This window comes from Balaenoptera ricei, chromosome X (assembly GCF_028023285.1).
Source record: "Balaenoptera ricei isolate mBalRic1 chromosome X, mBalRic1.hap2, whole genome shotgun sequence".
Lineage (NCBI taxonomy): Eukaryota > Metazoa > Chordata > Mammalia > Artiodactyla > Balaenopteridae > Balaenoptera > Balaenoptera ricei.
This window is the reverse complement of record NC_082660.1, coordinates 50,004,314-50,028,787: the sequence shown is the minus strand read 5'-3', so window position 1 is coordinate 50,028,787 and position 24,474 is coordinate 50,004,314. Positions and strand designations below refer to the sequence as shown.

Here is a 24,474-nt window from a genome sequence, read left to right as displayed (position 1 = left end):
ACCCACACAGCTCCGGAAACCTGGGTTGGCTGCCACTCCAGGTCATGGCTCTGGCAGGTGGGAGAAGAAGCCAGTTGAGACTCAGGTGGCTGGTGTATGTGAATACAAATAGCTGTGGGGCAAAATTCCAGTGAAATCTTCAGGGTATCCATTGTGGCTATGCTGGCCATTGGTTTCTTCAGTGTAGAAAGCTGCTGGGGTCATCTGCAGAGCAGGTCACTGGGAACAGTAATCATTCTCATTGAGTGGTTGATGCTGGTAGTCCCTGCTTTTCTTCCTAGTTCCTAGCCATCCCTATACATCTTTGCTTTTCTGGTCTCTGAGTGAGCTGAAACCTAAGTGGGTCCTTTGTGCAGTGCCTCAAAAGGCTGGAAAAATATCACTTACTCACCTCTCATTTTCCCAGTGAGGGTAACTCTTTCTAGCTGGGGAGTTACCCCTTGACACTGAGCAATGGTGGCCAGGGGGATGGGATGATGCAGGCAAAATAAAGTTGTTTTCCTGTCATTTTTGTGTAGTCATTCTCCAGTTTTTTGTTCCACAGTGTTGTTAAAGTTTCTTAAGTAGATTCCAGATATCTCCCAGAGCTGTTTTGTTCATGGACAGCTGCCTAATTATTGATCTTTGAGGAGAGACAGAGACTAGGGTCTCCTATGTGGCCATTTAGGTGACATCACTCTTAGTCCATTTCAGTTTTCTCTAGCCCACCAGGATATTTCAATTGAATAAAGAACATATGTGTGCACTTATAAAAGGAAAAGCACACTTAACCAGGGACTTAAAAAATAGAAGAGGCTCATTTATTTGGGTATGGAAGACAAAAGGGAAACAAAAACTGCACCAATTGCCCCAATTCTCATTTCTGATGGCAAGAAATAAGATTCTTGCAGTCTGAGGGCCCTTCTTTAGACTAAATGTAGCTTGTTAAAGGTATGAACACTTTGCTGAAGCTGCAACAGTGCCCCACTCCACCCTCCCACTGCCCCACAACTTCTGTTACTTAACTTCTTATAAGGGAAGTAATGAGAAGGTTAAGTTGAATCTCATAGTATTACCTAAGACAAAATAGGCCTTTAAGCAGCCCTGTTCCCTGGATGTTATTCAACTCCCTGTACCCCTACCCCATGTCTATTTATCTGAAAAAGAGACAACTCTTGACTGATCTTTTCTCCCACATCTATTACATCAGAATTATGGCATATTTATTCCTAATATCCAGTCAAAGAGGCAAGGGCATAATTACTATCGGCTACATTGCTTATCTGGCTATTCCAAACATAATACGATTTGTTTGTTTTTCTACTACTGCATCTGCCTCTTCCTGGCTGTGTAATCTTAGACAAGTTAGTCACTCCATGCCTTAATTTTCTCATCTGTTAAATGAAAATGTTAATAGTACAACCTCATAGGGTTGTTATGAATTAAATGAGTTTATGGCAAACACTTGATGCCTGGCATATAGTAAATGCTAATGATGTGCCATTATTATTGCCCAAATGGATAAGTTATAATGATATTCTGCATAGAAAAACTCCATGATTTACCCATTCTCTAACCACAAGGTTAGATAATCATAAGCTAAACTTTAAAAAACAAAAATTAGCAATAAAAAAGGAAATTAAGAAAATCATTCCATTTATAATAGCATCAAGAAATACTTAGGCATAAACCTAACCAAGAAGGGGAAAGACTTGTACACTGAAAACTGAAAAACACTGCTAAAGAATTTAAAGAAGACACAAATAAATGGAAAGACACCACATGTTCATTAATTGGGAGATAAAATTATTAAGATATCAATACTACTCAAAGAGATCTACAGATTCAACACAACCCCTATTAAAATCACAAAGGCTTGGGGCTTCCCTGGTGGCCCAGTGGTTGAGAATCTGCCTGCCAATGCAGGGGACACGGGTTCGAGCCCTGGTCTGGGAAGATCCCACATGCTGCAGAGCAACTAGGCCCATGAGCCACAACTACTGAGCCTGCATGTCTGGAGCCTGTGCAACAAGACAGGCCATGACAGTGAGAGGCCTGTGCACCGCAATGAAGAGTGGCCCCTGCTTGCCACAACTAGAGAAAGCCCTCGCACAGAAATGAAGACCCAACACAGCCAAAAATAAATAAATAAATTAATTAATTAATTTTAAAAAATCACAAAGGCTTTTTTTTTCTAGGAAACAGAAAATTTCATCCTAAAATTCATGTGGAATCTCAAGGGACCACAAATAGAGAAAACAATTTTGAAAAAGAAGAACAAATTTGGAGGCCTCATACATCCTGATTTAAAAATTTATTGCAAGGTTACTGTAATCAAAACAGTGTGGCACTAGAATAAAAAAAGTAGATCAACAGAATAGAATAGAGAGCTCAGAAATAAACCCTCACATATATGGTAAAATGATTTTCAATTAGAGTGCAAAGACCACTCAATAGGGCAAGGACAGTCTCTTCAACAAATGGTGTTGGGAAACCTGGATATCCACATGCAAAATAATGAAGTCAGACGCTTATCTTACATCATATACAAAAATTTAACTCAAAATGGATTAAAGACCTACATGTAAGACCTAAAACTAGAAAAGTCCTAGAAAAAAACATAGGGAAAATCTTCATGACATTGGATTTGACAATGATTCTTGGATATAACACCAAAAACTCAGGCAACAACAGCAAAAATAGACAAATTGGAATATATAAAACTTAAAAACTTCAGCGCATCAAAGGATAAAATCAACAGAGTGAAAAGGCAACCCACAGAATAAGAGAAAAAATTTGAAAATCATATATTTAATGAGGTTAATATCCAGAGTCTATTAAACATGCTTACAACCCAACAACAAAAAAATCAAATAGCTTTATTTTAAAATGGGCAAAGGGTCAGCATCATGGAAGTGTAAGACATTCCTCCTTTCTCTCCCTTGTTTAAAAACAACTAATCAGACATTGATCCATGGACAAAAGTACCCCATTTGGAGTTGTAGGACCCAGCATCATACACCAAGCGACCCAGGAAGACCCTTACTCAACTGTGCATCTGAAAATAAGCAGACAGACCTCAGTAAGTGTTCTGGGTTCAGTGGAATCAGCAAACCTGACCCATCCCCTCTTGGCATGGTCAGGGAAAACACCTGGACAGTGGTGGCCTGGGCAGATATGCACAGGCAAGAGGAAATTTGTAGAAGGCCAGCCTGCCTGAAGGGAGATTCCAGCAAGTCATCACAGTGGGAAGAGAGATTCCAGCAAGCCACCAAGTTTGGATGTAGTGGAGAGGGAGGATCTTGTTGAGAGTCACCCCTTCCAGGGTGACACTGTATGGAGCTGGTGGTGGTGACCTCTCCTGTGGAGAATGTGGAAAGTGGTGGGTGTCTGGCTTCCCCAGTTGTATGGGTCATAGCTGGAAAAACCTGTTTCTCTTCAGCAGCACCCAAAGTACTGAAGCAGGACATCCATGACTTGGGGAGGAGAAAGGAGAAAGGGAAAGAAGCAAGTAAGAATAATAAAGCATATTAAATAGATGGTGTACTTGCTAACTGCTTCAGGACTTCAGCAGGAAGTCCACCCAAAAGGCTCTGGGAACACCCAACCCAAGGATCTCCCCACTGGGTGCACGTGCACCCCCAATGCCCCAAGTGCTAAACCCATACCTCCCTCTACTCTACAGGTCGATCCCTGTACAAGTTCCAAAATGCAGTAGTAAGAGCAGACGTGGTAATCAGAGTACTCTTAGAAAAATGGACCTGTGGACAGGGAGAAATCACAAACTAGAGCTATATTGTCACCTTCCGGAAAAGAAAAGTGAGGTTTTCAGCAACCAGCCTGGTGAGTTGTAAGAACAAGAGAAGTCAGAAGAGCTTAACTCTGCCACGAGAAGGAGCAAGAAAAGTGGAGCAGGTCTGCCCAACAACAGCTGAGGAAACCCCAGATATACCAATATCAATGAACAGTACCCCATGTGAAGGCAACCAGTAAGATTTAAGGAGGTGTCTGCTACTTCAAATACAAAAGTACCAACACAAAAACTACAAGGAACATGAAAAATCAAGGAAACATGTCACTGCCCAAAGATATCAATAATTCTCCAACAACCAAGCTCAAAGGCATGGAATATTGTGATCCACTTGATAAAGAATTCAAAATAGCTGTTCTAAAGAAACTTAACAACATACAAGAAAACTCAAAAAGAAAATTGAAAATCAGAGAAAAAAATACATGAACAAAATGAGTTCTTTACCAAAATGATAGAAATAATAAAAAGAGCCAAACAGAAATTCTGGAGAATTCAATAAATGAGATAAAGATTGAAATAAAGAGCATCTGTAGTACAGTAAAGCAGATGGAAGACAGAATATGTGACTTAGAAGATAGGAATTTTGAAATACAGTTAGAAGAGAACAAAAGAGAAAACTGAAAAGAGCAAAAAATAGAGCCCACATTATCTGTAGGACTCCATCAAAAGACAAATATTAGAATAATTATGATTCTGGAAGAAAAAGAGAGGGAGAAGGGGGTAGAAAGTTTATTTGAAGAAATAATAGTGGAGAACTTCCTAGACATGAGTAAAGACTTGGACATCCAAATTCAAGAACTAATAGATCACTCTATTATCTCAATGCCAAAAGTCATTGTCCAAGACACATTATAATGAAACTGTCAAAAGTCCAAGATAAAGAAAGAATCCTAAAGGCAGCAGGGAAAAAAATATGTAACCTACAAAAGGAACCACCATTAGGCTATCAGCAGATTTCTCAGCAAAAGCCCTACAGGCCAGAAGACAGTGGAAGGAAATATTCAAATTATAGAAAGATAAAACTTGCCAGCCAAGAATACTCTATCCAGCAAAGTTAACCTTCAGATATGAAGGAGAAATAAAGACTTTCTCAGACAAACAAAAGCTGAGGGAGTTCAGCACCACTAGACCTGTCTTGTAATAAATGTTGAAAAGAGTTCTTTAAGCTGAAATAAAAAGATACTAATCAGCGACATGAAAACATATGAAAGATTACAACACACTGGTAGAGATGAAACATATATAGTTGGATTTAGAAAACTAATTCTATAATAAGATGGTGTGTTAACCACTTAACTACAGTGTAAAGGTTAAATAAAGAGTATTAAAAATAACTGTGGCTACTATGCTTTGTTAACAAATGCACAACATAAAAAGAGTTAAATTGTGATCAAAGCAGGGGCATAAAGGGTGGTACCATTGTAGGTGATCAAAGATAAGTTGCTATGAGGATAAAGTGAATTGTTTTATCTAGGAGATGTTTTATGCAAGCTTCATGGTAACCACAAAGCTAAAATCTAAAATAGATTCAGGAAAGATTTTTTAAAAAGAGGAAACAGAGCATACCACAATGAAAAATCACCAATTTACAATGGTAGGGAGAATCAGAGGGAAAAAGAAACACTGTAAATGCAAAACAACCAGAAAGCAATCAATAAAATGGCATTTTGAGTCCTTAAATAATTACTCTAAATGTAAATGGATTGAATTCAACAATCAAAAGGCGCAGAATGGCTGAATGGATAAAAAAAAAATTAAAAAGACCCAACTATATGCTGCCTACAAGAAATTCACTTCAGTTTTAAGACACACATATGCTCAAAGTGAAGGACTGGGAAAAGATATTCCAGGCAAGTGGAAACCAAAAGAAAGTGAAGGTAGATCTACTTATATCAGGCAAAATAGACTTTAAGTCAAAAATGGTAACAAGAGACAAAAATGGTCATTATATAATGATAAAGGGGTCAATTCATCAAGAGAATATAAAAATCGTAAATATGTACGCACTCAACATGGAGCAATTGCATATATTAAGCAAATAGTAACATCTGAAGGGAGAAATACAAAACAATACAATAGTGGGGAACTTCAATACCCCAGTGTCAGCAATGGATACATCATCCAGAGAGAAAATTTAAAAGGAAACAATGGACTTGAACCATACATTAGTCTAAATGAACCTGACAGAAATTTATAGAACATTCCATCCAACAACAGCAGAATACACATTCTTCTAAAGAGTACATGGTAAATCCTCCAAAGTAGATCATATGACAGAACACAAAACAAGTCATAGTAAATTCAAGAAGACTAAAATTATAACAAGTATCTTTTCTGACCACAGTGGTATGAAACTAGAAATCAACAACAACAGGACAGATGGAAAATCTACAAATATGTTGAAACTAAGTGACAAGCTCGCAAACAATCAGTCAAAGTAAAAGTCAAAGGGGAAATTAAACAGTATCTCAAAACAAATGAAAATGGAAACACAACATACCAAAACATATGGGATATTGAAAAAGCAGTTCTGTGAGGGAAATTTATAGTGTTAAATGCATATATTAAGAAATTAGAAAGATCTAAAATTAAAAAAACTAATTTTACACCTCTAAGAACTAGAAAAAGAACAACAAACTAAGCCCAACGTTAGCAGAAGGAAGGAAATAATAAAGACCAGAGTGGAAATAAATGAAACAGACCAGAAAAACAATAGAGAAGATTAAAAACCCTAAGATCTGAGTTTTTGAAAAGATAAACAAAACTGACAACTCTTTTTGCTAGACTAACCAAGAAAAAAAGAAAGGAGACTTAAATAAATAAAATTAGAAATGAAAGAGGAGATATTACAACTGATACTCCAGAAATACATAGGATCATAAGAGGCTACTATGAACAATTACACACCAACAAGTTAGAAAACCTATAAGAAATGGATAAGTTCCTAGAAACACACAACCTACCAAGTCTGAATCAGGAAGAAATATTGTAGAAAAGCTGAACAGACCAATAATTAGTAAGGAAATTGAATCAGTCATCAAAAACCTCCCAACATAGAAAACACTATGACTAGATGTCTTCACTGGTAAATTCTACCAAACATTTACAGATGACTTAACACCAACTCTTCTCGTACCTTCTATAAAATCGAAGAGCAGGAAACACTTCCACACTTAATTTACGAGGCCAGCATTACCCAGATACAAAAGCAAGATTAAGAATACTATAAAAGAAAAATATGGACCAATATCCCAGATGAATACAGATGCAAAAATTCTCAATAAAATATTAGCAAACTGAATTCAAGAACACATTAAAAGGATGATAAACCATGACCAAGTGCAATTTATCCTTGGGATGCAATGATGTTTCAACATACATAAATCAATAAAAGTGATACACCACATTAATAAAACTAAAAAAAAAATCACAGGATCATCCCAAATGATGCAGAAAGAGCATTTCATAAAATACAGCACCCTTTTGTTATAAAAATCCTTGACAGATTGGGTATATAAAGAACATACCTCAATATACTAAAAACCATATATGACAAACCCACAGTAACATTGTACCCAACAGTGAAAAGTGGAAAGTTTTCCTCTAAGATCAGAAACAAGGAAAGGATGTTCACTCTCACTACTGTTATTCAATAAACTACTAGAAGTCCTAGCTAGAGCAATTAGGCAAGACAAAGGAATAAAAGTCATCCAAATCAGAAAGGAACAAGCAAGATTGTCATTACTTGCAGATGATACAATCTTATATATAGAAAATGCCAAAGACTCAACCAAAAAACTGTTGGAACTAATCAACAAATTCAGTTAAGATGCAGGATATAAAATAAACATCCTCATTCTAATCCACCAGCTATCTAATCAGCTGTATGACCTTACGTATGACACTTATTTGTGTTTCAGTTTCCTCATTTGTACAACTTATTTATATCTCAGTTCCTTCATTTATACAATTTAAAAATAAAACATCTAACACAGAAAAAAAATAAACATCCTGAACTCTGTTGCACTTCTATACACTAATAATGAAACATCTGAAAAAGAAATGAGGAAATCTTTCCCATTCACAATATCATCAAAAATAATAAAATGCCTAGGAATAAATTTAACTAAGGATGTGAATGATCTGTATAACAAAAACAACAAGACTTTGTTGAAAGAAATCAAAGATGACACAAGCAAATGGAAAGATATCCCATTTTGATGAATTGGAAGAATTAATATTGTTAAAATATCCATACTTACCCAAAGCCATCTATAGATTCAAAGCAATCCCTATAAAAATTCCAATGTCATTTTTCTCAGAGATAGATAATAAAATCCTAACGTTTGTATAGAGCCCCAAAAGACCCCAAATAGCCAAAGGAATCATGAGAAAGAAGAATAAAAAAGTGAGGCATCACACGTCCTGATTTCAAACTATACTACAAAACTATAGCAATGAAAACAGTACGGTACTGGCATAAAAATAGACACATAAACCAATGGAACAGAATAGAGAGCCCAGAAATAAATCTCCACATATATGGTCAACTAATATTTGACAAGGGAGCCAAGAACACCCACAAGGGAAAGGATAGTCTCTTCAACAAATGATGTTGGGAAAACTGGATAACCACATGCACAAATATAAAATCAGATCCCTATACTTCACCACACACAAAGACCATTTGGCCACAACATTTGTTAACTAATCTTATGACACATGAGGAATCAAATTTCCACTATAAATGATCCTCTTCCCTGTTTAGGAAAAATACTAGGAAAATGGTTTGATTTAGGAGAATCTTGGCTTAAAACTTTACTAACAACATGGTCATTCCTATTGTCAATTTTGATCACATCTATAGTTCTCTATAAATGAACGTACACAATGCACATGTAAGGTAAAATATCATAAGTCCTGTTGGACAACTTGGAATTGACTGTTAGTTCTTGCCAGACATCTTACTAGTACAACCTACAAAAAGGTAAAAAAGAACCAGGCCATTAAAACCCAACATCAAGGGACATGATGGATCCAGGGCAGGTAAGTCACCACTCTGGCATTTAGGGGCCAAATATTTTATCACCTTATTCTTTCTAACAAGAGATTAATGATCAGAAGGGAGGAATTGATGAAATAAAATTCATATTTTATGGCAAGACAAGAAAAATTGAAACATAAAAATGTTCTTTGCCCACTCAGGCTTCCTTCCTTCCATTTAGTGTGTGTTGTGCATCTGCATTAACCAGACCTCCTTAGGAGATAACATTCCTTCTTAATTTCATAAAGAGTCACAACTCCTTAGGAGATAATCTTCCTTCTTATTCTTGCAAAGGGCCACAATGACTCATGACCCGCTTTGTATATGTAGATCTGGATTGTTTAAACTGTCAATACATGACTTGACATATAAACTTTTGTCTCAAAAACTTATATAACTGTGCTTTGACCTCTAATGGGCTGAACAGTCTTCAGATCTTTCTGAAAGATGGTATCCCGGGTTATAATCCTCAGGTTGGCTCAAATAAAATTTCCCATTTCTTTCTTAGATTGACTATTAATTTTTTCATTGACACTTGAAAACTCCTATTTATCCTTTAAGACTCAAACATCACCTCCTCCACCAAGTCTTCTCTGACCTCTTCACCCAAATGTCACCCAGATCTTTTCTACTCATGTTAATGAGTTGATTACTTGTCAGTTTTCCAATTCCTCCCTCCTGAATTTATTCAACCTTTCTCTAACACTGTGTCCTTTTCTCCAAAATGGGTATAACCCTATTGGGAATTTAAATGAGAAGGATTCAAAGCTTAGCATTGTCCCTGGCATATAGTAAGTGATCAAAAAGCACTAGATGTTAGCTAGAGCTTTGCCTGTCTCCCAGCTAAGCTCCAGGGCAGGGTTGAGGTCTTATATTTGTGTATTCCCATCCTGTAGCACAGAGCTGTCCACATAGAGGGCTCCCAGGGCATGTATGCTGAATGAGTGAATGAGATTAATGAATGAATTTTGCTTCCTCTTTTCAAAACCTTCTGCTTTATATAACTAGAAATGGTAAATATATTCAGTCAGGTTTAAATAGGCTATAGTAGAAAAGAACTCTGAACCCTGCTGAATATTTTCTGCTTTACTACCATACCATCACTGACCAGCAAAAGTGCCCCAAGCTCAGGGTGCTATTATAAAGACCAGCTTTCCAAGGAACAAAATATAGGCTATCTCATTATCAGGTGACATTAGCTAGATAATAACATTCTTTGAGGCCTAGCTGTTTCCCTGAGACACTACAGAGGAAGACTATTGACCTTGCTGCTTCTCCAGAAGTTGCTTTGGTCCCATCTATACTATCACCAAAGGCAAAGAGCTCTCTAACCTCACCTTTCTCTAACTCTACCCCATCTCCCTCTAACCCACATTATGTTGATCCTCATTAACTGCCTTTGATTATATGGTTCTTCCTGCTTAGAATATCCTTTCCCCTCCACTCTGGCTAACCAAATCTTACCTATACTTCAAGGCTTCACAGAGAAAATGAATTGGGTATCATGCTATGTATAGGAGCTTACCAAAAAGAGATGGATGGAATAGAAGGAAAGGTGGAGGTGGATTGGTACAGGTTGTAAGAGGAAAAAGAACATTTATGGAAGTCCTGATAGCATGAACAAAGACATGGTGTTTGTGAAAGACCATGGCATGTTCGAGAAGTAGCAGTTAGCTAAATGTAACTCCTGTGATAAGGAAAAGTCACAGGCCATAAACATGAAAGGTAGGTTGAGGACAAATTGTGAAGTGTCTTACTAAAAGGCAGGGATTTAATCTTGTAAGTGATGGGGAGTCTTTGAATAATTCTGAACATAGGATTGTCAAGATAAAAACATGTATTTTAGAAATATCCTAATATGTAGACTAGATTGGAGTTTGTATTACTTTGCTAGGACTACCACAACAAAGTACTAAAAACCAGGGGGACTTCAATAACAAAAAATTATTGTCTCACAGTTCTGGAGGCTATAACTCTGAAACCAAAGTGTCATCAGAGTTGGTTTCTCCTGAGAGCTCTGAGAGAAGGATCTGTTCTAGGTCTCTCTCCTTGGCTTGCAGATGGCTGTCTTCTCCCTATGTCTCTTCAGATCATCTTCCCTCTATGAGTCTTTTGGTCCAAATTTCCCACTTTTATAAGGATACCAGTCATATTGGATTAGGGCCTGTCCTAACTACCTCATTTTAATTTGATTACCTCTATAGATACCCTGTATCCAAATACAGTCACATTCCATGGTACCAGAAATTAGGACTCCAACATATTTTGAAGGACATAATTCAACACATAACAAAGGCCATAGAGACTGGAGGCAGATTAAACAACAGTAAAGGAGCTATATTAATAGGCCAGGTCATACATAATGAAAAATTAAGCAAAGACACTACAAATAGGGATGGAGAGGATACAAAGATTCAAGAAGCAGAATCTAGACATTAAGGAGAAAGAAGAGTCATAGATGACTCTAGGTTTTATTGTTCAGTTGATTATATGACTGTTGGTCAGGGATAGAAATTGGCATGTGGGGGTTTGATGATGAATTAAGTTTTAGACATATTAAATGTGAGGTGTCAAGTTAAGATGTCCAGTTAACAGACAAGTGGGTGGGTCCAGGCTCAGAAAAAGTGTTCAGTTTGGAGATGCCAACTTGTCATACGGGCCTTCATCAGCATATAAATGGCAGTTGAAAATCTTAAGTAGATGAGATGACCCAAATAAGGAGTATAGAGTAGCAAGATAAGAGAATGAAAAGAACAATCAGAGAGGTAGGTGGAAATCCAAGATAGAGTATCATCACAGAAGACAAGGAAGGGAAGGCTTTAAAGATGGAAGGAAAGTACAGCAGCCTCAAATGTAGTAGAGTCAATATTTTGAATACCTAAAGAGAGAGCACTTGACATGACATTTAGGAGATCTTCAGGTAACTCTTGTGAGAGCAGTTTCAATAATGATTTAAATGGAAACTGCAGAAAAATAGGGTGGTAATTTGAGTAAGTGTTGTTAAAGAAAGATTTATTTAGTGAAAAATGTGTTTGCAAGATAAAGATTAGGCAGTAGAGCATAACAGTGAAGGTGTAGACTTTATTTTGGGGTTCAAATCTCACTTCTGCTACTTCCTAGCTGTGTAAACTTAGGCAAGTTGCTTGGTTTTTCTATGTCCCAAATTCCCAACTGAAAAATTGGGAAAACAATGGTACTTATTTCATAGGATTGTTGTGAGCATTATGTGAATTGATAAATGCAAAGTGTTCAATAGAGGGCTTGGCACAGAGTAGGTGTTCAATAAATGTTAGGTATATTAGGTGGGAATGGTTGGATGGGTGGAAGAACCAAAGAAGAAAAAGAAATTGAAGAAGATTGGAGAGAAGGAAGCTGATGGAACAACTTCTCAGAAGGTATAGGAGAGAATGGATTCTCTTTTGCTTACTAGCTCTGTGATCTTGGGTAAAGTACTTTACATTCCTGTGCCTCAGTTTCCTATTCTGTAAAATGGAGATGACAATAGTGCCTACCTCACAAAGCTATTGTGAGGATTAAATGAAATGATACATGAAACACACTTCCCTACTGGGAAGAACTTGGGGAGAAGAATGGAGTATAACCTACATGAAATCATGTGTTCCAGCAAGACTGAAAGTTAAAAAAAAAGTTTTCAAGTGAACAATTTTCAAAATTTCATGCTAGAGTAAAACAGTTACATCAGTTATACAATCTTGTGATGTTTCCTTAAAAAGGTTAAGCATTCTTCTAGTGCTAATAAATTTATTGTGATTTTTAAAATAAGTATGCTGAAAATACTTTTTGTATTTCAGTAGTTTCAAATGTGTTTGAAACTTTTTTCAGATAATTGCTATAAAACAATTGTTAGTATAAAATTAAATTGTATTAGTTGACATGAATTCAGCAATAAGCTTACTAATTTTTTTCCAAAGCAGTATTATTATCCAAATCATAAAAACATAAACCACCTTGATTGTGTTAAGATGAACAATTGAAGATTCATCCTCTCTTTTTTTTTTTTTCTGAGAGTTTTGAGGAATGATTGCAAGGGTTTTTTTGCTTTGTTTTGTTTTGTTTTTTTAACATCTTTATTGGACTATAATTGCTTTACAATGGTGTGTTAGTTTCTGATTTATAACAAAGTGAATCAGTTATACATATACATATGTTCCCATATCTCTTCCCTCTTGCATCTACATCCTCTTTACTAGACTAGAATTTTAAATATGATAATTATTGATTATTTATCTTCTTTAAAAATGCCTTACTATCTCACTCAGAATAAAAGCCAAAGTATTTACAAGGTCCTATATGATCTGGCCCTCTCTGTCACTCTGAAATCATGTCCTACCACTCTCTTCCTCTCCACTCCAGTGATACTGGCCTTGCTATTCCTTGAACACACCAAGCCTTTACTATTCTAATTTCTCTGTCTAGAATAACCTTCCCTTGGGTATTCTCATGGCTAGCTCTCTCACTTCATTCGTTATATTCTTAAATATCACCATATTGGGTGGAGTCACGATGGCAGAACAGGAGGACGTGGAGTTCGCATCTCCCCACAACTAGGGCATTACTAGGTGCTGGTGGGGGACCTTGGACACTTAAGGGGACAGAAGGAATCCTCGTGTGACTGGGTAGGATGTGGGGTGGGGGGGGAAGGAGGAGAGGAGGAAAAGGGGATGCAGGATGGGACTGGTGTCCTTGAGGGGTGGCTGGGGAAGGGGAGGGGTTCCCATGCTCGGAGGGGTCCGCTCATGGTGAGGGGATCAGTGGGGATGGGGAAAGACCTTCAGCGGATGGGAGGAGAATGCAGCCAGCATATCCCCCACCTGCTCAGGCCCCAGTGAGCCTGCTGTGGTCCCAGTCCTGAACCTCTGCCTCCAGGGCCCCCTCCAGCCATGCAGGTCCTGAGCCTAAGCCCCCCACTCAGGACTCTTCCAGATTTTTTTTTTTTTTGCTATTGTGGTTCTGTTTTGCTTTGTTGTTGTTGTTTCATTTTTATATTTTTTATTCTTTGTTATTGTTCTGCTCCTTTTTGTTTGTTGCCATTTTTTTCTTTTTTTTTTTTGCCATGCAACATGGCTTGCAGGTTCTTGGTTTCCAAGCTGAGGGCCAGGCCTGCGTTATTCTGGCTGGAGCACTGAGCCACTGGGCTAACATGAACTTCAGGCCCCAGGGAATATAAATTGGTGTGAGCTCTCCTGGAGGTCCTCATCTTGGCACTAAGACATGGCTCCACCCAACTGTCTGTAAGCTCCAGTGCTGGATGCCTCAGGCTAAACAACTGGCAAGACAGGACCACAGCACCACACATCAAAACAAAACAAAACAAAAAGACAAAAAAAAAAAGTTACAGATGAAGGAGCAAGGTAAAAACCTACAAGACCAAACAAATGAAGAAGAAAGAGACAACCTACCTAAAAAAGAATTCAGAGTAAAGATAGATGATGATGATCCAAAATCTTGGAAATACAAAGGAGGCATAGATCGAGAAAATACAAAAAACATTTAAGAAGGACCTAGAAGAACTAAAGAACAAACAAACAGTGATGAACAGCATGATAACTGAAATGAAAAATACACTAGAAGGAATCAGTAGCAGAATAACTGAGGCAGAAGAATGAAAAAGTGATCTGGAAGATAGAATGATGGAAATAACTGCTGAGGAGAAGAAAAAGAAAAAAAGAATAAGAAATGAGGACCATCTCAGAGACCTCTGGAACAAGATTAAATGCACCAATATTCAAATTATACGGGTCCCAGAAGAAGAAGAGAGAGAGAAAGTGTCTGAGAAAATATTTGAAGAGATTATAGTTGAAAATTTCCCTAACACGGGGAAGGAAATAGCCACCCAAGTCCAGGAAGGGCAGAGAGTCCCATACAGGATAAACCCAAGGAGAAACACACCAAAAAACATACTAATCACACTAACAAAAATCAAATTCAAAGAAAAAATATTAAAAGCAGCAGAATCCCCACAATGTTATCAGCTGATTTTCCAATAGAAACTCTGCAGGCCAGAAGGGAGTGCCAGGATATATTTTAAATGATGAAAGGCAAAAACCTACAACCAGGATTACTCTACCCAGCAAGGATCTCATTCAGATTCAACAGAGAAATCAAAAGCTTTACAGACAAGCAAAAGCTAAGAGAATTCAGCACCACAAAACCAGCTCTATGACAAACGCTAAAGGAACTTCTCTAGGCAGGAAACACAAGAGAAGAAAAAGACCCACAAAAACAAACCCAAAACAATTAAGAAAATGGTAATAGGAACATACACATTGAAAATAACCTTGAATGTAAATGAATTAAATGCTCCAACCAAAAGACACACACTGGCTGAAAGGATACAAAAATAAGACCTGTATATATGCTGTCTACAAGAGACTTACTGCAGACCTAGGGACACATACAGACTGAAAGTGAAGGGATGGAAAAAAGATATTCCATTCAAATAGCAATCAAAAGAAAGCTGGAGTAGCAATAGTCATATAAGATAAAATAGACTTTAAAATAAAGACTGTTACAAGAGACAAGGAAGGACACTACATAATGGTCAAGGGATCAATCCAAGAAGAAGATATAACAATTTTAGATATTTATGAACCCAACATAGAAGCACCTCAACACATAAGGCAAATGCTAACAGCCATAAAAGGGAAAATCAACATTAACACAATAATAGTGGGTGACTTTAACACCCCACTTACACCAATGGACAGATCATCTAAACAGAAAATTAATAAGGAAACACAAGTTTTACACCACACAATAGACCAAATAGACTTAATTGATATTTATAGGACATTCTATCCAAAAGTGGCAGAATACACTTTCTTCTCAAATGCACACGGCACATTCTCCAGGATACATCACATCTTGGGTCACTTATCAACCCTCAGTAAATTTAAGAAAATTGAAATCGTTTCAAGCATCTTTTCCAACAATGATATGAGATTACAAATCAATTACAGAAAAAAACAACCGTGAAAAAACAAAAACATGGAGGCTAAACAATATGCTACTAAATAACCAAGAGATCACTGAAGAAGTCAAAGAGGAAATCAAAAAATTCATGGAAGCAAATGACAATGAAAACATGATGACCCAAAACCTATGGGAAGAAGCAAAAGCAGTTCTACCAGGGAAGTTTATAGTAATACAGTCCTACCTCAAGAAAAAATACAAATCTCAAATAAACAACTTAATCTTACACCTAAAGCAACTAGAGAAAGAAGAACAAACAAAACCCAAAGTTAGTAGGAGGAAAGAAATCATAAAACTTAAGGCAGAAATAAATGAAATAGAAATGAAGAAAACAATAGCAAAAATCAATGAAACTAAAAGCTGGTTCTTTATGAAGACATATAGAAATGATAAACCTTTAGCCAGACTCATCAAGAAAGAAAGTGAGAAGATTCAAATCAATAAAATTAGAAATGAGAAGGCGAAATTACAACTGATATTGCAGAAATACAAAGGATCATAAGAGACTAAAACAAGCCAATAAAATGGACAACCGGGAAGACATGGACAAATTCTTGGAAAGGTACAACCTTCCAACACTGAACCTAATAGAAATAGAAAGTATAAACAGACAAATCACAAGTAATCAAATTAAAACTGCGATTAAAAATCTTCCAACAAGCAAAAGTCCAGGACCAGATAGCTTCACAGGCGAATTCTATCCAACGTTAACAAAGAGCTAACACCCTTCTTTCTCAACTCCTCCAAAAAACTGCAGAGGAAAGAACACTCTCAATTCATTCTACGAGGCTACAATCACCCTGATACCAAAACCAGTCCAGATATCACAAAAAAAGAAAATCACAGGCCAATATCACTGATGAACATAGACGCAAAAATCCTCAACAAAATGCTTACAAACAGAATCCAACAACACATTAAAAGGATCATACACTCTGATTAAGTGGGATTTATTCCAGGGATGCAAGGATTTTTCAATATATGCAAATCAATCAATGCGATACACCATATTAACAAACTAAAGAATAAAAAAGATATGACAATCTCAATAGATGCAGAAAAAGCTTTTGACAAAATTCAACACCAATTTATTAGAAAAACTCTCCAGAAAGTGGGCACAGAGGGAACCTACCTCAACATAATAAAGGTCATATATGACAAACCCACAGCCAACATCATTCTCAATGGTGAAAAACTGAAAGCATTTCCTCTAAGATCAGGAACAAAACAAGGATGTCCACTCTTACCACTATTATTCACCATAGTTATGGAAGTCCTAGCCATGGCAATCAGAGAAGAAAAAGAAATAAAAGGAATCCAAATTGGAAAAGAAGAAGTAAAATTGTCACTGTTTGTAGATGACATGATACATAGAGAATCCTAAAGATGCTACCAGAAAACTAGTAGAGCTAATCAATGAATTTGGTAAAGTAGCAGGATACAAAATTAATGCACAGAAATCTCTTGCATTCCTATACACTAATGATGAAACATCTGAAAGAGAAGTTAAGGAAACACTCCCATTTACCACTGCAACAAAATAATAAAATACCTTGGAATAAACCTACCTAAGGAGGCAAAAACCTGTACTCAGAAAACTATAAAACACTGATGAAAGAAATCAAAGATGACAAAAACAGAGAGATATACCATGTTCTTGGATTGGAAGAATCAGTATTGTCAAAATGACTATCCTACCCAAAAGCAACCTACAGATTCAGTGCAATCCCTATCAAATTACCAATGGCATTTTTCATAGAATTAGAACAAAAAATTTCACAATTTGTATGGAAACACAAAATACCCCGAATGGCAAAGCAATCTTGAGAAAGAAAAATGGAGCTGGAGAAAGCAGGCTCCCTGACTTTAGACTATACTACAAAGCTACAGTAATCAAGACAGTATGGTACTGGTACAAAAACAGAAATATTAATCAATGGTACAGGATAGAAAGCCCAGAGATAAACTCATGCACCAATGGACACCTAATCTATGACAAAGGAAGCAAGGACATACAATGGAGAAAAGACAGATGCTTCAATAAGTGGTGCTGGGAAAACTGCCCAGCTACATGTAAAAGAATGAGATGGGAGGGAGGTCCAAGAGGGAGGAGATATATGTATACATATGTATACATATCGTTGATTCACTTCTTTTTACAGAAACTAACACAACAGTGTAAAGCAACTGTACCCCAATTAAAAAAAAAAACACCATAACAGAGAAGCCTTCCTTGACTGTTCTATATCAAACAGCTCTCCCCAGTCCTTTCTCCCATCTTATTCCCACCCGACAAAAACCTTTATTGTTTATTGTCTTTCCCCTCCACTAACACACACTCATTAGAATACAGTCTCCAAAAAGGCAGGGTACTTGTAGACTCTCCAGAGTCTTGTGCAGTGATGGCACAGAGTAGATCATCAGTAAACATTTGTTGAATGAATGAATTAATGAATCTCATAACACAATGTACTACTAGTCTAGGCAAGAACAGCCTAGCCCACTAGATCCTGGCATTCCACAACGGGAGTTGGGGGTCAAAACTACTGTTTGTGAAACAGAGAGAGCATGCAAAGTGTCCTTTTTGCAATTATCCCTTATGAATCCCTTTTGCCTCTGTGTAGACAGAAATTATCTGCAATCCCAGGAAGCAGAATGAATGACAACATACTAATTGCTCTGGGAAAGCCACTTGAAGCCTTTGGAGAAGGATTTCTATTGTTTGCCTATAGTAATTGTTAGTGGGTTCACAAACCTTTCATTGTCCTAGGAAGTGAATAACCATATTTCATCAACCATATTTTATGACAGCTATATCCTGCTTCTATATCCTCTCCCAAAGAAAAAACAACATGAACGCAAAGGGACAATCAAATATTAAAATGGAAGCACAGCAATACCTAACATATTCCATGCTTACTAAATGCAGGATGCTGGCTGTGGAGTCAGCACATAGTTCCTTCCCCACCCTCCACGCCAGGGTGTGGATAGCAGAGTTCAGTGTGTGTGACATGTACAAGTGGCTCTTTGCTCTAGGACAAGACTATACTCCGACTGATGAAAGTAACCAGGAGAGTTCCAGTTGAATTCATGTTTCCTTTGTTTTTCGGACCCCATAGACCAGGGACTTTAGAGAGAAAGAACACTAAGTGAGACTTTCTTCTTTATCTGAATCCAGTGGATTCAACGATATGGCCATTCAGAATGTCATTTTGAGGTTTTTAAAACCAATTGAGACAAGGGATGGAGGAAGGTGCTTTAGCTAAATGTTGCTGAGAAACCTAGAATCAACACAGGTCCTTGATGGGAGTTGACACAGGAGATGCAATGAAACCTAGCGCATTAAAGAAAGGAGGGTCTTTGTGCCTAGCATGTGTAATACCAGAGACAGCTGAACTGGTAAATTGCAGAGTGCTGGAAGCTGTGGCATTCCATTGACCAAACAGAAATAAATACATACATACATATAGACAATCCATACCTTAAAAAGAAAACCCAGAGTGAAATATTAGATCTAAAACCTTAAACAACATGTTTTCATCTCTTTGACCTGTGGGATATCATTAGGCTCCATCCAGACCTGCCACCCTCCAGAAGCAGAAACATGAGAAAAACAAACTTGGAAGAGATGCCACTGATCTGTATGAGGCCTTCTAACAAGTTTCCACCACACCAGTTCTTTTATTTAACGTCAGAAGGGAGCTGGTGAAGCCCTCCTCCCCAGTACAATCTTCCAGACTGTACATGGACATGTGAATGACAGATTAGCCAAGGTGGCCTTGGCTTCCCTATTGAAGCATCCTGCCCTTCTTTCTTTGCATGCCATTTTGACTTGAGCTCCTATCTCTTCCAGCTGGATCTCCCAGTCACTTGGGCTTGGGTATATGGATGTGGTACTACAGAAAAGACAATAAAGATGAACAGTGGGAAATTTCATGTGACACATGCTTGGTAAATGTTGGAATCAAATTCGACATTCATCTCTAGGAAGAAAGCTTGGCCATCAATCTGTTAAGAAAGGAATCAGTGACACCATTCTACATGGTCTCGACATATTACAGACACTCAGCAGTGGGATCAGCCACAGGCAATGAATCTGGCACTCGATAAATATTTGTAGAATAAATTATTTTTTCCAAATCTTCTGCAATGCCATGGCACCTCTCAGGAAACAGAAATTTTCCTCTTGAGCTATAACTGCAGAGCCTATTGACTCTGCAGTTAACTAATGTGCAACTTGGCAACATTGCCCAGGATGCACCTCCTGAGAATCAACTGGATATTAGAACAAGTTTGGAGGCTGGTATGAGGAAGAAAAACTGTCCTCTCCGTACAAATTCCCCCAACACACTTATTGTCATAGTAAGGTGAGTCAGTGCCATCCTTCTCGAAATCTAATTTCCAGGATCTATTTCCCACAGTTGAACTAGTGCACTGTCCCTTTAAGAAGCCAGGCAAGATGGAGCCTTCCCAGCTCACGGTTAGAAGCTTTAAGCAGCCAGATAGGGATGCTGGAGGGTGACAAAAAGAAAGGACGCCTGGAGGGGATAAGTCGAGGTTCTAAGGACAGGAGAGGAAATCGAGGCTCTAATCATACAATCAGCAAACTCTGAGCGTACCTATCCCGTGGGTGGCAGCTCCCCTAGGCTTTAAAGCGCCACCCCTCCTCCGCTCCCCTCCTCTTCTTACCCCACCCTACCCTGCCCCACCCTCCGGATCCTTCTTGAAAGTCTCTTTCTGTAAGGTGGCTCTTACCCCCCCACCCAGCGGAGACCCCAGTGAGGGTGGCAAAAGGAAGGGGAGGGGTGAGGAGGCAAAATGAAAGGGACTTACTTTCGGATTCTGCGCCTCCAAAGGCATCCTCTCCTCCCAGCCCCGGGCCAGGCCGACGGGGCGGGGCCGGGGTTGAGCTGGTGGACTCGGGGTCCTCACTCCCTCGTACTACAAACCTAGTTCAGTGGAGAGTTAGGGTGAATGAGCACCGACTAGGGCCGGTGTACACTCGATTTTAATTATCTCAAAAGGAGACAGAAGGGTTTGAGAGAGTCGATCGGGGTAGGAATGGAGGTGAGCTCTAAAACCCTCTTGTCTTCCCCTTCTGGCTAGCTTCCCCTGCCTGGCATTAGCGATATCAGGGGCTATAGTTTTCTTTTTTCTTCCTTTTGGTTTCTCCCAGCTGCCTGTCCCAGACCCCACCCAGCGGCTCCACCCCATCCACTGCTACACATTCTGTCAATCACCAGCCCCTTTAAAGCTGCACCGCACAACTTGGGTTTTCATCTCTCTTTGGCGGGCAGACAGAATCACGGGGCTACTGGTACTTCCAACAAGCCCTCCGACCTTTCTGTTGAGTTTAGGAAGCTGAGGTTAGTTGCTAGTGGCGGCCTCCTCTCCCCCTCTGCCCCGAAGCTTGCACAGTCGGCTCCACCCGAATTCCTTCCGGCCGGCTAGGCCACCAAACCCCACCCCATCTCTTTTCTTTACTTTGTTTCTGGTAAAAAGTGGTTCCCTAGGCTGCCAGATCGCCAAGAAAGTTCCTGCAGCGCCCTCATTGGCGCTGCCCACTCTCATACAGTTTCTGTACTGAAGTGGCTACAGCAGATTTCCTGTCCCTGGGGCCTCTCCGTTTTGCCTGGCCCGATGTGCTCAGTCTTCTCTATCTCTCATCTGTGTAAGTCTCCAGGTTTATGAATAGAATCGGGGGAGAGGGGGCGGGGATTCCCAGAAATGTGCTTCATTCCTCTCACCCAAAACAACAGTCCTATGCCAGCGCACCACTCCATAACTAGGCTGCTCAAAGTTGGAGAAGGGCCCTGAGGTCCCATCCACAGCTATTAGTGGAATTCCAGAATGACCCATCAGAAATCACAGTTAATTCCATTCTCCATTCCAGTTAATGGGAACACCTGGTTGTTCGGGCCAAAAATCTTGGAGCCACCCTTGAATCCTCTTTTTCTCTCGTGTTTCACATACAGTTCTTCAAAAAATCCTATTGGCCCTGTCTTTAAAATTTGTCCAGAATCTCTCACCATTTCCTGGTCCCAGACACCACCATCAATAGATCCAGCCTCTTTGACTTGATTTATAAAAACCTTGTCCACTCTCCTCTAGCAACACTGATCTCCTTTTTATTACAATATGCTAAGATCTGTCCGACCGCAGGGACTTTGCACTTCCTTTTCTTTCTATCTGGTTGTACCCATGGTGGGCCCCTATATCCTTCAGATCGCAGGAAAGGGAGATTAAAGTAACTAAGATGGCCCAGGCACTCTCTGTGACCTAATCCCTTTTTATTTTTATCACAGCACTGATCACAATCTAAAACAATCTTAGATGTGTGTTTGCATCTGTGGTGAAATGTATTTCCCACTAGAGTATAAGCTCAGTAAGAGCAGGGACTTCATCTATTTTGTTCTCTGCTCTGTCCTCAGCACACTGAACAGTGGCTGCCATATAGTAGGAGCTCAGTTAATATTTGTTGAAAGAACAATTGAAGGCAATTTCTTCTTGTATCTATCTGGATGTTATCTGTTTTTAAACAACAAACAGGACTTCCCTGGTGGCACAGTGGTTAAGAATCTGCCTGCCAATGCAGGGGACATGGGTTCGAGCCCTGGTCCAGGAAGATCCCACATGCCGTGGAGCAACTAAGCCCGTGCACCATAACAACTGAGCCTGCACTCTAGAGTCCACAAGCCACAAGTACTGAGCCCGTACGCCACAACTACTGACACCCACGCGCCTAGAGCCTGTGCTCCTCAACAAGAGAAGCCACTGCAATGAGAAGCCCGTGCACCGCAACGAAGAGTAGCCCCTGCTTGCCACAACTAGAGAAAGCCCACGCGCAGCAATGAAGACCCAATGCAGCCAAAAATAAATAAATAAATTTATAAAAACAAACAAACAAAAAATGCAGCAGAGAATTGCACCTGTTATGAACCACTGGCCCCTTGTATTCTCTTAGAACATCTGGATACCTTGTCTCTGGGCTGTTAGCAATGGTAGTTGGAGCAGTAGTAGTGTGCTTTTAGTTTGGCTTTCAGGGTTTGCAGCTGACTGCTGGGGGTTAAGTGTTCTTAGTTTTGTCAAGTCAGTGCTAGGGAGCATAGTTCTTGAGGGCCTGGTTCATCTGAATTAATAGAATCTTTGTCTCTAGATGTGTTTCTTTTTTGGAGTCAGATTATCTGTATATGCTCTCTTGTACCCCCAAGGATGTATTATTAACTCAATGGATTCCCACAACCTCCTTATGAAGTAGACATTATTATTATTATCCTCATTTTACAGGTGAGAAAACAAAAGCCCAGGGAAATAGAGTGACTTGCCAAAAATCACACCCCTAGGAAATGGTGAAACCTAGGATTTGACCCCAGGTAGTACAGCTCCAGATATACACACTTTCCCACTACACTATACCTATTTCTTAAACTAAACTTATAATCAATCATGATATTGGGAAGAGCAGACAACCCAGTTTGCTGGATGTTAATTGGTTAAAGATGAAGGGAAGCAGCTAAAAATAGACTCATTGGTTACATAAAGGAAGAAGGATGATTTGAGCAATTCTGTAAGCTGTGACTTTTATGCAAGGTCATATGAGGCAGCCATTTCCCTTTTCTAGTGGAAGGAGCTAGGGCTGTTTAGCTTCGGGAATAGAAAACTCAGGAGGAAAAGAATCCTGTCTTTTAGCCCTGTCTTAAGCTGTCATTGACACATCCTTGATTGCTTATCCATCATGTGGTCTAACCTCAGCTATCTGTCTGTTCATAGAAGCTACTTCAGCTCGGCCCAATTATCTAGACTTCTGACCATGGATGATAGATACCTCTTGCTCGATTGCTGCCTATACCTGAGCACGATACCCCAGGGAGATTTGAAAGATTCTACAGTTATGTTCTCAGCACAGTGCTAAGCACTGTAGAGCGTAGGCAGAGAAAGGACCCACAGGATCAAAGGTCAGAAGTTTTCTTCATACCTAGTACTACCACTTATTTGCTGTATGACTACATGTAAGACTGCATGCAAGGGCTTCATATTCCTCATTGCACAAATAAGGAAGTTGAATTAATGGTTACCAAAGTCTCCTTCCATCTCAGAAGTTCTGTCAGTTCCCTATGGTCAGCTCACTGATGTCAGAAAGTTCTTATGATGGGAAAAGGCTTGCAATATCAATCTTCTGGGAGAGTGAACACATTCCCTTAATTTCATTCTTCTTGATGTTAGATTTTAATAGATAACACTTGGGATGGAGTTGATGTCCAATTAACAAGGATTTACCTCTTTGGAATTGGTTTGAAACCATGGGTTGTCCTGTAATGGCCATGTCTGGTGTCTGTGATATGTGAACCTTCCTTAATGACCATCATAACTTATTCCAGGGGAATATCCCTGACCCAACTAGTTTCTCTCTCCCAGGAACATGACATTTTGAGTTGAAACAGAGATTGGGGTTACTGGGGGGTGGGGAGTCACTTTAAAGTGGAGAGACGATCCATAAATGTATACTACCTTTGTACCCAGAGCTAACCTGGCTCCTGCCCTTTCTGAGTTAACTCTTCCCTTAACCCTGTGAGATAGCCCACTATCCTTTCAATAAGTTCCCTAGTCCCCTATTTTTTTTAACTTTTATTAATTATTCTAGCTAGAG

The 24,474-nt window shown here is 39.0% G+C and overlaps 1 protein-coding gene across 3 annotated transcripts in view; it reads right to left on the bottom strand.

The window, feature by feature from the left end:
• Window positions 1–21,232, bottom strand: part of KLF8 (KLF transcription factor 8) — a 291,207-nt gene extending 269,975 nt beyond the window's left edge. For 2 of the 3 annotated variants that reach the window (XM_059910244.1, XM_059910247.1), the window contains exons 1-2: window positions 21,168–21,232; window positions 20,661–20,776 (exon numbers count right to left, since the gene is read on the bottom strand). Coding sequence is in view for 1 of the 3 variants with exons in the window: in XM_059910247.1 (XP_059766230.1) it covers window positions 20,661–20,687 (27 nt within the window). In the remaining 2 variants the exon portion in view is untranslated. The remainder of the gene's footprint in view (window positions 1–20,660; window positions 20,777–21,167) is intronic. The other variant, XM_059910245.1, reaches the window with a different exon arrangement.
• Window positions 21,233–24,474: the final 3,242 nt, after the last annotated feature.